The sequence below is a fragment of the Chiloscyllium plagiosum genome, chromosome 40 (assembly GCF_004010195.1).
Source record: "Chiloscyllium plagiosum isolate BGI_BamShark_2017 chromosome 40, ASM401019v2, whole genome shotgun sequence".
Taxonomy (NCBI): Eukaryota; Metazoa; Chordata; class Chondrichthyes; order Orectolobiformes; family Hemiscylliidae; genus Chiloscyllium; species Chiloscyllium plagiosum.
The window spans coordinates 2,954,052-2,971,356 of NC_057749.1; the positions used below are offsets into that span (position 1 = coordinate 2,954,052).

The 17,305-nt window shown below is 36.7% G+C and overlaps 1 protein-coding gene across 1 annotated transcript in view; it reads left to right on the forward strand.

Moving 5' to 3' along the window:
* The window catches only part of LOC122542423 (fibrillin-1-like), a 598,619-nt gene that overhangs the window by 451,961 nt on the left and 129,353 nt on the right, over positions 1 to 17,305 (forward strand). The window contains exons 32-34 of the mRNA XM_043680114.1: positions 14,202 to 14,324; positions 14,981 to 15,103; positions 16,396 to 16,521. Coding sequence (XP_043536049.1) covers positions 14,202 to 14,324; positions 14,981 to 15,103; positions 16,396 to 16,521 — 372 coding nt within the window. The remainder of the gene's footprint in view (positions 1 to 14,201; positions 14,325 to 14,980; positions 15,104 to 16,395; positions 16,522 to 17,305) is intronic.

The window sequence follows — 17,305 nt, forward strand, 5'->3', positions numbered from 1 at the left end:
CCCCCACCCTCCTCTAGCTTATCTCTCCACACTTCAGGCTCACTGCCTTTATTCCTGATGAAGGGCTTTTGCCCGAAATGTCGATTTTGCTGCTCCTCGGATGCTGCCTGAACTGCTGTACTCTTCCAGCACTACTAATCCAAAATTAAGTGTATAAGTCCTGCCCTGATTTGCCTTTCCAAAATGCAGCACCTCCCATTTATCTAAATTAAACTCCATCTGCCACACCTTGGCCCATTGGCTCATCTGATCAAGATCCAGTTGTAATCTGAGGTAATCTTCTTTGCTGTCCACTTTGCCTTGCTGATCTTTAAAGGCCATATTCTTTCACTAGTTACCCTTTTGTCCTTAATGAATTTGTAGAATCCTTTTGGATTCTCTTTAACCCTATTTGTCAAAACTATTTTATGGTCACTTTTTGCCCTACTGCTTTCCCTCTTAAGTATAAAATACTCTGCCTTTATACTCTTCTAGGAATTCACTCGATCTCTGCTGTCTCCACCTGACATGGGCTTCTTTCTTTTTCTTGACCAGGACCTCAAATTCCCTAGTCATCTAACATTCCCTAAAGAGATGGAGAGGAGATTTCAGAGATATTCCAAATTATTGAGGCGTGTTGCCAGAATACACAGGGAGAATTATTTCCATTGATTTCTAATTATCACAAAATTATTTAAGGACTGGAGTAGTGAAGTCTTGTTTCACTTGTGCAGGAACTTGCTTAGACCACGCCTAGAGTACTTTGTGCAGTTTAGATCTTATCTCAGAAAATATATTATTGCCATAGAGAGAGTGCAGTGATGGTTCGCCAGACATGTTTGCAGGATGGTGGGACTGTGCAATAAAGAGAAATTAGGCAAACTGAGCCTGCATTCTTTAGAGTTTTGAAGAATCTTTCAGTAAATCATAATGGATGGTTTTATCAGACTAGTATTATAGAAGGGAAAGTAAAAGATAGGTTAGAGGAAGGAGTTGTAAATCGATGTTAGTTAATTATTCTCTACTATACTTTAAGAAATAAAGTTGTTAATTTTTACTTTAAATAGTTCTTAGCCTCTCGAATTTCACAGATTACTGCACAGCATAAATCTTTTCTGTGTTGCTGGTGTAAATTAAGCAGGTGATCTAATTGAAACCCAAAAATATTCAAAGGGGTTAGACAGAATAGGTGCAGATAAGATGCTTTCTCTCATTGGGAGGAGTATAGAACCAGGAAAGCATGTTTTAAAAATAATGGAGATGCCATTAAGTACTGAGGTGAGGAGCTTTTTTTTTACTCAGAGGGTTGAGAATCATAGGAATTCTCTGCCCCACATGGCTGTTGAAGGTCAGACTTTGAGTCTATTTAAAGTAGAAGCTGATTAACCTTTGATTATCAGTTGCATAAATGGTAATCGGGATTGTAAAAGATATTAAAGTGTTCAAAATGCATTATCCTATTAAGTGACAGAGCAGACTTGATAGGCTGAATGGTCTACTCCTGTTCTTCTGTTGATTGGAACCAGAAGGCCTGAGTGTAAAATAATTGACAACAGTGCACTGCATAATTGTTATGACACGGGTAAACCCCCCCCCCCCCTGCTTAATTTACACCAGCAACACAGAAAGGATTTATGCCATGCAGTAATCTGTGAAATTTTGAGAGGCCAAGAACTATTTAAAGTAAAAATTAACAACTTTATTTCTTAAAGTATAACAGAGAATAATTAACTAACAGCTATTTACAACTCCTTCCTCTAACCTATCTTTTACTTTCTCTTCTAATAATATTAGTCTGATAAAGCCACCGATTATGATTTACTGAAAAATTGGAATTTCAAAACCAGCCAGCTGTCGAATCTTCTCTTTATATCTTCTTATGTAGATTTGCTCTCCAGGTCGGTGTTGATGTTTTTCTCTGTGCAAACTCCTTCTCTAGACAAGTAGTCTCAGAGAGTTCTGACTAGCAGCCTACTAGCAGTTGGAATTTTGGCAGTTCTCTCCCAAGTGTTCAATTTTCCCCGGTTTTATACCTCCAAAGCATTGGATTGTGTCATTGGCTTTTAATGTTGTCAATATACTAAATTCAAACTTGATTGGAGTCTTTTGGTGGGGGGGGGGGGTGTATAATGAAATTTCAACTGATTGGCCGCATTCACATTTCTTTTTGTCTCCAGGCAACTGCTGGACCAAAAGGTTACATTGTATCTTGTTGAGAATACTTGGTGATGTCAGGTAGTTCTGCTAGCTTGTAACTTTCTGAAAGGTACCACATCTTCATAACATAATGAAAAACACTTCAAATAGGTGAGTGTTTAGGACCTGAAATGAGAAATCTGAAATTTTGAGAGCATGGTAGAATAGATGCAGTCGTGCCTTCTAAAAGGAAATTGGAAAACCACCTGAAGAGAAAAATATTTCTGGGTTGTGGGGAAATGGCGGGTATTGAGATCAGCTAATTTGCTCATGTAGTAAGTTCATACATGAACTATGAGTGTATGGCCTCCTGTGCAGTAACTAGTTTTGTGTTCTTAGGGCTGAGTGTGTGCATGGTTTAGTCAGAAAATCTCTCATTTTTTATTTTGTGCAAACTTTATTTATTTTGTAGTTAGCATTAAACTGAAAGCTACAGTTCTAGTTCTGTAGTTCTAGAGTTTTGAAGTACAGAAAGATGCCCTTTGGCCCATTGTGTCTGTTCAGGTCATCAAGCACCTATATATTCTAATTAATTATCTAATCCCATTTTCCAGCACTGATCCATCGCCTTGTATGCTTTGGAGTTTCAAGCATTCATCTGAGTCATATTCCCTCAAGCTGTGGGGCCATAAAGCCCCTTGGAGGTTCCACACACTTGAATTGGTGTGCTGGTGGAATGGGCTTCACTTGAACTGTGATGGCACCAACATTCTGATTAATCTAATAAAAAGGGCAATAGAGAGAGCTTTAAACTAAATTGAAGTAGGGACAAAGGGGACAGAGAGGCTTGCAAAGCAAAGGATATGGCAGAATTGCAGGGCAGCTACTTAGGTAATGAAACCCAGAGTAAGACAGGAAAGGACAGGGTGTACAAACATTTAAAAATGGTGGGGGGTAGGGAAGAGAATGATAAAAAGGCAAAATTAATGCTGTTTAAATGCAAGGAGTATTTAGATCAAAATAAATGAATTAAAACACAAATGGAGATTAATGGGTATGATCTGATACCCTTGTAACCATGTATCTGTAATGGCTATCAAAGCGAAGAACTAAGTATTCAGTGTCATGTAACTTTTTCAAAAGGACAGTCCAGAGGAAACATGTTGTGGGATAGGATGAATAGGCATGATAGCAATGAATGATCTTGGATCAGAAGGTGTTGAACCCATATTGGTGTAGGAAAGAAATAATAAGGGAAAGATTGCATTTCAAGAAATAGTCTCCTACACCCCACTAATAATAGCTATGCTCTTGGACATAGAATAAATCAAGAGATTATGACGGCATGTAAAAACAAAAGTACATTAACCATGTAGACTAGGAAGATTAAATTGGCAGAGCTGGCCATGAGAAAGAATTCATAGAGTGTATTCAGAACAGTTTCCTCGAACAAGAGCAGCATGGTGGCTCAGTGATTCGCACTGTTGCCTCACAGTGCTCGATTCCAGCCAGGGACAACTGTCTGTGTAGAGTTTCCACATTCTTCCTATGCCTGTATGGGTTTCCTCTGGGTGCTCCAGTTTCCACCCACAATCCAAAGATGTGCAGGTTAGGTGAATTGGTTGTGTTAAATTGTCCATAGTGTTCAAGCATGTGTAGGTTAGTTGAATTAGTCGGGGTAAATGTAGAGTAATAGGGTAGGGAGAATGGGTCTGGGTGGGTTACTCTTCGGAGGGTCGTTATGGACTTGTTGGGTCAAATAGCCTGTTTCCACACTGTAGGGATTCCATGATAAGAAGGAATTGGGCTATCGTGGATCTGATAATGTGTAATGAGGCAGGTTCGTAAGTGATCATGAGTTAAAGATCCCCTAGGAAATACTGACCATAATAGTAGAATGGGGGCAGAGTTGGTTAGAGTGGGTTGGGAAAGGAGTTTAACAGGAAAGATGGTTGAGAAACAATGATAGATGTTTAAGAAATTAGTTCATTATTCACTAGAAAGATGTATCCCAATGAGGAAGGATTCTTGGAAGGGGATAATCCAAGCATGTTTAGTAAAGAAAGTTAAGGAGAGTATCACATTAAAAGCAGAAAATATGAAAAACATTATAGATAAGGCAGAGGTTTGGAAAAGTTTAAAAAATGAGTAAAAGGTTACGAAAAAATATAGAGAGAGACTATGAACTTTGAAGGTAAACTATGAAATAAAAAGATGATAGTAAGAACATCTTTAAATGTGTAAAAAGGAAGGGAGAGGCCAAAATGAACAAATGAAATGAGAAAGAATTTCTCTTCTTGGAGGGTAGTGCATCTGTGGAATTCTTTATCATAGAGGATGAATTGTTGCATATTTTAAAGGTTCACATTGAGATTTTTAATCAGTAAGGGAATCAAATGTTATTAGGAAAAGGAAGGAAAGTGGATTTGAGGATTATCAAAGCAGCCATGATCTCATAGAGTAGCAGAGAAAACACAATGAGCCAAATGGCCCTCTTCTCTTCGTCCTTTTGTTCCTCTTATAGTCCTATTTGTTCAAAATCCTATTTAGCAAACGGTAGTATCATATAACATAAAACATGCAATATTAGTTCATAACATTGTAGCTCGATACTTAAATTTCTTGAATGTAAGCTTTTCAAAATTCTTCAAAGATGGACCATGATATTCGAAAAGATGAGGCTGGGTATGAATCGATATCATGTGATGGTTAATATCAAAGTAGCTTGGTTAAATCAGTCCAACTTGGCTTCTCAGTAATACCTTATCAAGCACACTGTGCTTTCCCACATTGGTGGATTGTATTGCTTAACTAAGCCAAGATAGTTCTAAAACAAAAACAGAAAGTGCTGGAAAAACGCAGCAGGTCTGGCAGTATTTGTGGAGAGAAAGCAGAATTAACACTTTAGGTCCAGTGACGTTTCTTCAGAGCAAGTAATTCTAAATTACTGTGCTGAATTTAACCTCTTCAGTCTTTTCTGGGTCTGACTACAGTTTTGGGGTCTGTTGTTTTGCTAATCATGCCAAGTCAGAACCGTCTAGACCCTGCATTTGTCAGTGCAGTTTTCAAAATGATAGCAATAAATGGCCTTATGCTCTCCCCAAATAGGAACATGCTTTCAAATTTCTTGCAGCTTAACAAATGTTTAACAAAGTGGATATGGCTCATTGGTCAAATACTGAGATATGCCAGGAGTTAAAAGGGAAAAACCCTCTAATTGAATAATGAATATTGCATACTGGTGTTTCCCAAATCGCTTCATGGTTAATGAAATGGCACATTGGACTCCATCTGGTTTTGAGCCTTCCCATGCAACTTTGAGGTAGAATGACACTTCTCAGGTCCAAAAGTTGGAAGCTTAGGTCTTAGTCCCATTTATGAGTACACATAGCAATCACTGGATCAGTAAGTGAACGTTGTTACCATGCATTAGGAACAGGAATACCAGGATGCTGCCATCAAGCTAAAAAGATCAGCTTACCACACAAATGACAAATGTGATAAATGATTTCAGTGCTGGTCCAATGCCACGTATGTAGGTTGTATTTACCAATGACTGCTGGAGTGTATCAAATGGCATGTCATTTTGGCTGTTGGCATTAAGCAGAGTACTGACTATATTCAAGTTACCTGTGCAAAACACATAGCTTAATGTCTTATATTCTGTGGTTAATTTCTGAACAATCTTGAGAGTGCAAGGATTAGACCAACAATCAATTTAAGATTATCAGTCAAGATTTCAAAATTGCTTGCTTACACCAGCTAGAAGCTACTTGGCTTTATGTGCAGAGACCGGTTCTCTGCAGAAGAAAAAAAAAGTCCAAGAATTGCCTTTTTGAGTTAAACATAAGCGTTATGGAGCAATTGTTCCCTAGTGAATTCTCCATTGTGATGCATTGAGTAATCACCCTCATTGTACCAACCCTTTTCTTCATTGTGTAAACTGTTGATCCCTTTAAATGCAAATCCCTTTTTTACATCTGTCCTGATGAAATCTAAGATGCAAAAGGTTTGGTGGCTTGTCTTTTTTTTGACATTTCAAGTTAAAGGATTTCTATGAAAAATAATTCTCTGTAACATAACCTAACTGATAGTACACATAAAGAGAAGAAAACTCTCTCCAAAAATGAATAGCTGATTCCTCCTCATTGCGATTTGTTATACTACAGTTTTGAAAATATTAAAACTGTAGATGTAAAAATACTCTGGACATTGATGAATTGACATCAGCTGATAATGTACCTATTTCTAATGAATGGTAACTGGATAATACAGGTAAATTAAGAAGAAACTTTAAACTAATCTCTAAACAAATCCTGTCTGGCATTTGTCTTTATTTCTATATTTGAAAAGGTGTTATTAGATGTGATTCTGGAGTATTAGATTGATATGTAGTGTCTGCTTTATGACAATTGACAAGAAACACAAACCTTTAATACAATGCATGTTTGATGATGTATCTTCACAGGTAAGTGAAGACCTTACATTTTGAGTGTTCATTGAGTGGCACTTCTTACAGTAACTTACTAAAAATATGCATTTTGCATTTTACTGTTGGCAATAGTTTCCATTGAACCAATGACTAACCCTAATGATTACTACATTATTCAGTAAGAACATGTTATCTCAATATAAGATAAATAACTGCATGAAGCATGCCCAGTTAAATTTGTAATGTTAAGTTCCAACATTTACCATGGCATTACTGAGTCCAACTTAAAACTAGTTTTAAAGAAGCAATGTACAGAACTAAGTTTTTAACTAATTTGAAACCAAGTGTTATGACACGGAGGTTGAATCCCTCTGTTAATTAAAACCAAACACCAAGAAAAGCTTGCCTCACCTCATAATCTGTTAAAATGTGAGTGACAGAGAATTCCTAAATTCCACTATTTAAAGAAAAATAATTTATGTTTTCTAACTCTGATTGCAAACACTAAACAAAAACTATTCACAAATCCAAGCCCTCCTTTTCTTAACTACTTATTATCTGACCCCAACTCTATAAAACAATATGCTGTTCCAATAACACACTTATTAAATATTACATTAACTTAAACTCAAGACCACACAGTCTCTGTCTTCTTTGGTGTTTTCACTCTTTCAGCTGCTGATCTCCTTGTGTTATCTTCTTTCTTTTTTACTGCAAGTATGTTTCACTAAAAAGGTACCTTTGATAGAGAGTGTTTTCTAATGTCTTTGAGAGCAAGATGTTAGATGGGCAGTTAGCTCTCCAGCAGTTGCTCACTGTTTAATGGTAGTTGCTCTCCTTCTAATGTTCAAATACAAGGTTTATATATCCCCCATGACACATTAAATGTTTATAATTTAGTTGATTTCCAGGTGTCAAAACAATAAAATTTAAATTCCATTGGCTTCTGGTATCCTGTGCATAATTTAAATTAATTGGTTAAATTCAAATTGTAGTCAAAACAACAACCAAAACTCAGGTATTTATATAACAGCCAATTGTTACATTTGGAACAGCCCGACCTTTAGCTGGCTACTGTGGCTGGACTTTAAATTCAGAAAAGCACTTTCTAGCTTAAAGTGACCATACATGATTTCAACTTCATAACACAACCCTCTGTTTGAACAGCTGATAAAAATGCACTTTTACTTCAGTGTGGTATTCTAAAAGTTGCTTCTTTTGTTGACCCAAAGATCATAGTAGCATTGATGAGTAGAGGAACAATTGCATTATACTATATACTTCATGTAGCACCGTGTAGCCTATCTTGCTATACCACAGTATGCATTTCTGATGGGTTGTTTAAATTCAAAATATTATCAGATTAAATTCACAACAAATTACAACTCTATTGCTAATAGGGTGTTATTACAGGATAATGTTACATTCCTAATGTAATGTATTGACCCAGATCTAATTACTTATTTTTACAGAAAGGCAATGTTGGAGGTAATAAGGATTTAACAAAGTCTACGTTGCATTTTGAAACAATTACAAACATTTTAAAATGACTCCAAATGGTGTACTTTAACATTGTTTATTAATTTCCCTCTCCAGTATTTAAAAACAAATATTCAATTATTTGCTTTAATATTTGAACAGAACCAATATATCACAAGAGTTTGTTAAAAATGCAATTTATATTGACTATGTAGATAATTATTCTTATGAGTTTACATTAAAGATTTCAAAATGATTATACAAAATTATTAGCTTACACAGCTGCAGTAGGAAAGGAAAATGAAAATTTCCTAAAAGCTTGTCAAAATATAGTAAGGTTCACTATTTCTGGATAAAATTCCTTGCAAATTCTTTCACATCTCTGGCACTTCTACTAGCACCTCCCCCATACTTTGAGTGAACATAAGAGATGTATTAGCAATATTTAAAAAAATAATTTTCGCAAGATGCCTCCATGGATTGCTGTAAGACTGCACACAGTGAAACAGCACACATTTCTGCATCCTATCCAAGTTCATACAAGAAGAAAAGGAATTTAATGTTAGTTAATTCCACACTTTTATGTGAGAGTTTTATTTCTGTTAACCACACTCCATAAAACTCACCCCCACTAATTAGCATCTTCCCAGATTTATAAAATCATTTCAAATCCAGTTAACTTAATTAATATATCCATCATATGTTCCCTCATTTGGTTAGTTCTCAGGCATTGCTTCAAGCTGTATTCGATAATTACACTTAGATTTTAATTGAAAAGACAAAACTGGTAGAGTATTAGGTGAATGAGTGATTTAAGTTGGATTGTATTTTCTGCGTAAATTGATTTCTTAAAATATTAAATTCATGAGATAAGTAGTATTTCTTATTGTCTGAACTTTTAAAGTAAGCCTGCTTTTAGTTGCACATTCATGTGCTTTGAATTTGCAGTGAGTTGACTGCAGTTGGCTGAACTGATAAGTTTTTATTCTTTGATCCTCCTTTCTTTGAAAATGTTTGCAAACATCATCCCTTATTTAGGAAGAAGATGATGCCCACATTTGTATCAGGGAGGATACGGACCCACGTTAGTCTCCTTAATCATGCAGAAATATCTGTTGTTCATTGCTACTTATCACTACAAAGCCACATAACGTTTTCCCTAAATTTTCATTTTGGTCTAACCACATGCTTGAATTTCTACACTACTTTACGCCAGGTTACTACTCGTAACACATCAACTTTTTTTTTAAGTATAGCCTGTATAGTGCCTCAGCAGATCTGTTGTGGCAAATTGTATAATAGGACAAATTCTATAGAATGCCAAAACACTCTGTGCCTTGCCACTTTAAAATTTGATGCTGAATGCTGAAACTGTTAATTAAAATGTTAATGTTTCTCTGTCAAATTCCAGCATCTGTACTTTGAAGCTTCCCAAATAAATAACTCTCCTTTTGCATTGTTGAAATACCATTCTGCACTGAAGCTCCATCCTGTGTTATGTCCCTCAACAATTTAGTGTCTTCAGCTCATTGCGATTGTCATCTCATGTTTGTGTCTTCATGGCTGTCCACATATCTGCTTATTTAGAATGTGACTTTTTTTAATATCATTTATTTTTATGTTTACATTTTAGAATTTAGCATTAGTGACGTATAGATTTTTCCGGGGTTCTGGAGAGTTTAATGATTAGCGTAGGTATTACTGTAACCATGGCAATTTATTTTTAAAACAATTTGAGGGAGTTAGTTTCAGTAGTAAAGGGGGTTTTGTATATGTTGGGAGAATTTTACTACCAAACAAGATTATCAAGCTTGAGGTTTTTTTTTAAAAACTCCCAGGCCTTGATAAAGGCTTTTTCAGTTTTTGCAGAAGCCTTAGATAAAGATAGATGGAGAAGTGCTTCTGAGAAAGGGAGAAAATGTAAAAGTAAGGTTACTTTAGAAAAGGAGTTTAGTGATAGTCCCAGACATGAAGTCAGTATAAGACCCTCATTGGGGCTGTTTGAAGCAGGCAGGTGTATGATTGCTTCTGGAAAAGGCTATCTGAACTTCCAGACTGGAGTTGAAATTACATTTAAATTAAATCTACTGAGGTCTTTGAGAAAGAGACTTTGTTTTCTGGTATTGGTATGTTTGGGTACTGTACAGGGGTCTTTTGGGGATCTGTGAAGGAGTTTTTTAGGGGACTAATGGGAGTGTATTTTACCATGCTTTTGAATTTTTTTGCGTTTGTGTTATGAGTCAGTGGTCTGGTTTCATCCTGTTTTATCTCCTGCTTAATACACATGCCTTTTTGTTGTTAAAATCAAATCTGCAACATTGTATGCTTGATCACCTCAATAAAACCAAAATGAAACAAAATATTATCTAACAAGCCAGATTTCAGTCTGGCATCTGACTTGTCCAGTAATATCAGCTGGCATGAGGTAAGTGGATAACTATATAACAAGGGAGGAACAAGCACAAAGTAAACTTGAGATTTTGGAGAAGATTTGTAGCTCAGGATGTGGATAGATTGTAAGTTTGCTCATTGAGCTGGTGGATTTGTTCTCAGACATTTTATCATAATGCTAATTAACATCACCAGTGAGCCTCCAGTGAAGCGTTGGTGTGTTCTGTCCCGCTTGCTATTTATCTGTCTCGGTTTGTTGTGGTGGGTGATATCATTTCCAATTCTGTTTCTGAGAGATTGATAAATGGGGTCTAAATCAATATGTTTGTTAATAGAGTTCCAGTTTGATTGCCAGGCCAATAGGATTTCCCGTGCATGTCTTTGTTTAGCCTGTCCCAGGATGAACTTATTGTCCCAGTCAACCTGATGACCTTCTTCGTCTGTGTGTATGGATACCAGTGATAGTTGGTCATGTCTTTTGGTGGCTAGTTGGTGCTCATGTATCCTGGTGGCTAGTTTCCTGCTGTTTGTTGCTGTCCTTGCAGCGTATTTTGTATATGACATTCGTTCTGCTGATTGTTGGTACGGGGTCCTTTAAATTCATCAGCAGCTGTTTCAATGTGGTGGTAGGTCTGTGGGCTACAATGATGCCTAGGGGCCGGAGTAGTCTGGTTGTCATCTCTGAGATGTCTTTGATATATAGTAGGGTGGCTAGAATCTCTGGGCGTGTTGTGTGTTCCTGTTTAGGTCTGCAAGAATTGGTGGACTGTGCTTCTCTGTACCTGTTGTACCTGAATACATTGTATAAATGTTTCTACTCAGCTCCTCGTAGATCCTGGGTGCTGCAATGTGTTGTGGATCATTTAAATAATGTCCTGATGCAGCTCCATTTGTGGGTGTTGGGCTGGTATTCCTGTAGTTGGGTATCTGGTGAGTGTTTGTGGCTTTTCTACAGACACTGGTCTGCAGCTCTCCAGAGCTCTCCATTGAGTTTTCATTCTATAATGATGTCTAAGAAGGGGAGTTGGTTTTGTTCATGTCTTTGGTGAATTTTATACTGATAAGGATGTTGTTTATGTGTTTGTGGGTTTCTTCTCATTTGTTGCATTGCGTGTCATCCCCACAGCGGACCCAAAGCTTGGATTCAATCATGGGAAGGACAGTCCATTCTAGCCTCAGCATAACTCTTCTGCTAGAAGTCCTGATATTGGTGAACCCATAGATGTCCCGTTGATTTATTTGTAGATCTGTCGTGAAGTGGGTTGTGAGGCATAGGTCTATTAGTTTGTGTATGCTGTCCTTGCTGATGGAGTTGGTGCTGTCAGGTGTTTGTGTCCTTGGTTCATCTAGCAGTGAGGCCAGTGTTTTTTTGGCTAGGGTGATGTTTATCGATGTGAATAGGGCCATCACACCGAGGGAAACCATGACCTCGTCGTCCTCTACCTTGGTGTCTTTGATGAGGTTAAAGAATTCCTGGGTTGAGTGGATAGAGTGGGTTGCGTCTTCTACCAGGTGTTTCAGTTTGGTAGCTTGTATGTTGGTGTGCTGGGAAATTAGATATGGGTCTGAGGGGAGTCATATACAAAATACATTGCAAGGACTGCAACAAACATTACATTGGACAACGGGCAGGGAGCTAGCCACCAGGATACATGAGCACCAACTAGCCACCAAAAGGCATGACCAACTATCACTAGTATCCATACACACAGATGAGGAAGGACACCCTTTCAACTGGGACAATACATCCATCCTGGGACAGGCTAAACAAAGACCTGCATAGGAATTCCTAGAGGCCTGGCATTCAAACTGGAACTCAATTAACAAATATATAGATTTGGACCCCATTATCTAACCTCTCAGAAACAGAATCGGAAATGATATCACAATAGGCCAATACAGGTAAATAGCAAGCGGGAGAGAACACCAAAGCTTTACCGGAGGCTCACTGATTATGTTACCTAGCATGGTGACGAAATGTCTGAGAACAAAGCCACCAGCTCAGCGAGCAAACTTACATACCAAAAAGTAAACTATTGATACTGAAGTTTAGTAAAATTAAACAGTATATATTGCTTCAAACTTTTGAGTAATAGAGATGCTTAAAACATTTGTGGGCGGCACGGTGGCACAGTGGTTAGCACTGCTGCCTCACAGCGCCAGAGACCCGGGTTCAATTCCCGACTCAGGCGACTAACTGTGTGGAGTTTGCACATTCTCCCCGTGTCTGCGTGGGTTTCCTCCGGGTGCTCCGGTTTCCTCCCACAGTCCAAAGATGTGCAGGTCAGGTGAATTGGCCATGTTAAATTGCCCGTAGTGTTAGGTCAAGGGGTAAAATGTAGGGGAATGGGTGGGTTGCGCTTCGGCGGGTCGGTGTGGACTTGTTGGGCCGAAGGGCCTGTTTCCACACTGTAAGTAATCTAATCTAATCTAATATGAACTACTATTCTCAATATTGTTTTAAAAACAGTTAGTGCATCCATTTTACATCTCTATCCCTCCTTCATCACCATCCTTTGTGTCTTGCTTTGGCCACCCTCACAATCTGTTCCATTTGGTCCTCCCCTCCACCCTCTCGATGGGCCACATCTGTAATTACCTGTGTTCACTCTCACTTCCTCCTAAAATGGAGGGGTGAGTTGTGCTACCTTCTAAACCAAAGCAATCATTCTAAAATCAATGGAGTTTTTGGAAGATAATCACCAATCTATGAAGACCTTCAACTTTCAGCCCTATTAATTTCTCAAGTACAGTCTTGTCACTAACATTAATTTCCTGCAACTCCTTCAATTCTCTCTACCCACTTGGATCTCTACTTTTGAGAGAGTTCTTGTATATTCATCAATGAAAACAGGTGAAGTAATTAATTAGTACCCCTGCCCTTTCTTTATTCCCCATTATAAATTATGCTGATTCTGTCTTTGTTTTAGCCAGCTTTTATATTCCATTCTTATGTTTTTTGCCAGATTACATTCATATTCTAATCTCCCTTTCATATTATTTTCTTGGTTCTTCTTTGTTGTATTCTATAAGTCTCCCAGTCCTCAGAATTACTACTGTTCCTAATAACTTCACAGGCAATTTTTAATCTCATGCAATCCTGAATTGTTAGCAATGGTTGACTGAAGATTTTTGAGGTTTTTTTCACCTTGAAGGAATGTGAAGTCATGCAATAGTTATTTAAAAGCTATCCATTTTCATACAGACATGCTTTTAATCAACCTCAGCTAATTTGTACCTCATGCCTTCATAATTTCCCTTATTCAAGTTTAAAATTCTTGATTCAGAACAAATTACCTTATTCTCAAACATAATGTAAAATTTTATAATATTATTCAGACATTCCAAAACAACTCTGTTGTTTTCTTTCTGTAAACCTGTTGAGTTTTGCTCCAACACATTATTTCAGATTTCCAGCATTTGCAATATTTTACCTTTACATCATTTTTGGTTTGTTGCCTTACATTTGAAAATGTAATCTATCTTATTTTGATAAAGTATGGCCACAATCAAGGGTATTTTGTGAATCTCATGGTACTTATTTACAAGCACAATGAAAATCTTGCTGTAACAACTTGGTGTTCATTTGGTAAGGTGTCATAACAAGAATGGTTTTCACCTTAAGTTCCTCTTCTCAAAAGTGAAAGAAAATTCACAAACGCAGCACCTTCTTAGTTAAATAGCATCTAAAACAGCATGTACAATTACATTCCATGAAGTGAAAAGGCTTTAATACAACCCGCTACTTTAATCTTCTATTTTAACACTTTTTTCTCTGTTACAGATATTAATGAATGTGAGATCAGTGCACATAATTGTGACAAGTTTGCTATATGTACCAATACACCAGGAAGCTTTAAATGTGCCTGTGCAGATGGCTGGTCAGGAGATGGCATCAAATGTTCTGGTAAGAAAGCTTTTATTAAAGATAATTTTAATAAATAGAGGATAAAATCCAAGCTCTTGCTGATTTACTTTGAGATTTTCAGTTCTTGACAATTGGCCCTGTTGTAAAATTAAAATTCGGAGTTATGGCCGTACCTATAAATTATTTTCCCAACCTTACCAGCAGTGAATAAAGAATGATGCAAGTGGTGCCTCCGATCTTATGAAACCAAATTCTAGTTATTCTCACAGGGGTGTTTTTAAGCTTCAATTCTAAACCATAATTAAATTGTTGGGTATTGAAATCTTCCCTTCATTTGAGTTGTCATGCTTCTTACATCACATAGGATCTTCTTTGTGTTGTCATTATAATTGTAGTGTAATTGTAATCATGGATCAATTGTCTGTCAATAGTATCAATAAGCAATATGAAGCATCAAAATGCTTTCATACATTAAGCAAGGATGTTGAGTTGTAATTAGTACTGGTCCTTACCTTTAGACTATTATAAATGTCCAGTCTGAACTAAATAGCTTGATCTCAATTCCAAATGTGATCAGATTTCTCAAATGATTAATTTTACGTGGAAGACAAAGTGGGATTGAATGCAATCACATGATTGGAGGAAACGTTAACCTATTCTGAATGCAATAACTATTTATCATTTTGTTTGCAAAGATGTGGATGAGTGTTCAAATGGAACCCATAAGTGCAGCCCCACTGCTGAATGCATGAACACGGATGGCTCATATCGATGTACATGTAAAGAGGGTTACAAAGGAGATGGCATGTTTTGTACCGGTAAGCTCAAAGATCAAATGCTTTTTAAAAAATATTCTTTTATTCATTATCATGCATAACTTTAATTACTACAAGGCATTAATCTGCTTATCTGTTAGTATACAAGATTATATTTTCTATTTTGCTTAAGATTTAACATTAAAATAGACAAATGAAAGTTTCTTGTCACCAATGTTGTTCTTGCTGTTACAACTTATATTTAAATAGTGCTTTCATATAACAAACCTGAAACCAAAAGTGATCAAAGGAAATTTAAAGGAAAGTGATCAAAAGTATGATTAAAGATACAATTTTGAGGAGGAACTTAAACAAATATACAGTTAGCAAAGTGGAGGACTTCCAGAATATAATTCAAGATGGTTTAAAAACACTAATGAAGCAAAAGCAGGAAACTCAGCTCATGGAAGTAACTGGAGCAATAGGAGGTTGCACAAATAAGTAGGATGTAACTATGTAGATAACTGCAAGGATTATGAATTTGATGTGTTGTGGGACCAAGTGTATTTGCAAAGGCCAGATGGTGGGCTGGCAAACTGCAGAGTAGTCATAGTTTATAGATTATCTGGAAGGAAATTCATAAAGTCAGCATTCACCAACAAATGAAGTCAACAATAAAGACAGAAGTGAGTACTTTTGCAGTAGATATGATTTCACTTTGTCATAAAAAATAGCATTAATATTAATTATTATTTTCTTTACAAAATCAATACTTATTATTTAGATTTAATAAACTTTAATAGGTTATTTATTCTTAATGCTACTGTTAAAATTTTAAATGTATTCATCTTTTCGAGAATCTTTTCATAATCTTCATCATTGAAGGCTTTAGTCCTCAAAAGAATTATTGACCTTAAAGAGTTTTGAGGCACAATTTGAAAAATAGGTTGATAATTATTGCATTAATACAATCCTTTGTGGTTTGAAAGCGTCACCATTCACTGCAGGTTCCCTACAGTGAATAGCTGAATCTTTCAAACCATGAAGATTTCAGGTTTGGTCTATGATCTGTGCTGAATAAACTATCTAAACTGGAGAACCATTAAGGATACTAGAATTAGCCACATGGGGGTAGAGTTCCAAGTCCTGATGGATTTCCAGTAGCCTGTAGTTAGAATAAAGGAATTTGAGCAAAAGGATTCTTTGGAACTGGTTCTAAATATGTTTCTGAAAAGGGACTTCTCTCCTTTGTGTTCTCTCCATTCTGGTCAGAATAAAATGCACCCTTCAATTTTTATATATAATAAAGAGTTTTAGTGTTCTCAGTATGTTAAATTTTTCATCTTTTGTAACAGACATTGATGAATGTGCTGAAAATGTGAACTTTTGTGAGAATGGCCATTGCTTAAATACGCCTGGGGGTTACCGTTGTGAATGTGACATGGGCTTCACGCCAACTGTGGATGGCAGGGCATGTCAAGGTATGGATCATCTATCCATTTATAATGTGATTCTCTTCTCTCTAAACGTTAGACATGCTGTGGAAATTTTATGTAACATGGATATTGGTATCCAAAAACTGCAGTGTGTTTTAACTGGACCATGTTACTGCTCAACTTATCGGACAATCAAATAATATATAAATTGGCCTTGCCTCTTGTCAGGTGGGTTTGTGATACTGTACAGAACTTATCTGAAAAACATTTCATCTCAATTTAGGTATTCAAAGCAGTTTCTGTTGCAAATAGACACTTTAATCATTTCATCCATGAGCACATCTTCATAAACTTTCCATGAGATGAGATTTAAAGGGCCATGTAAATAGTTGATTTCTTTTTAAAGATAAATAAGTATTGAAACTAAATTCTGCTACACTTGGACATTCACTTAGATTAGAGGATATTCAATATGACAATTGTGTTTATGGTGTTTATGGTTTATGGTGTAATGCAAAGATTTCATGAAGTGTAAATTCAATGCATGATTGATATGATTAACAAAGTAACCAATTAAAAAAGCCAGAATAGATGCACATTCATTCACCCAAATGAAGAATTTTTTGGGAGCTATGAGACTTCCCTCCAACCCCACTTTACAGTACGTTGAGACATATTTGTCAGACAGAGTCATAGAAATGTACAGCATGGAAACAGACCTTTCGGTCCAACTTGTCCATGCTGACCAGATGTCCAAAATTAATCTAGTCCCGTTTGCCAGCACTTGGCCCATATCCCTCTAAACCCTTTTTATTCATATACCCATCCA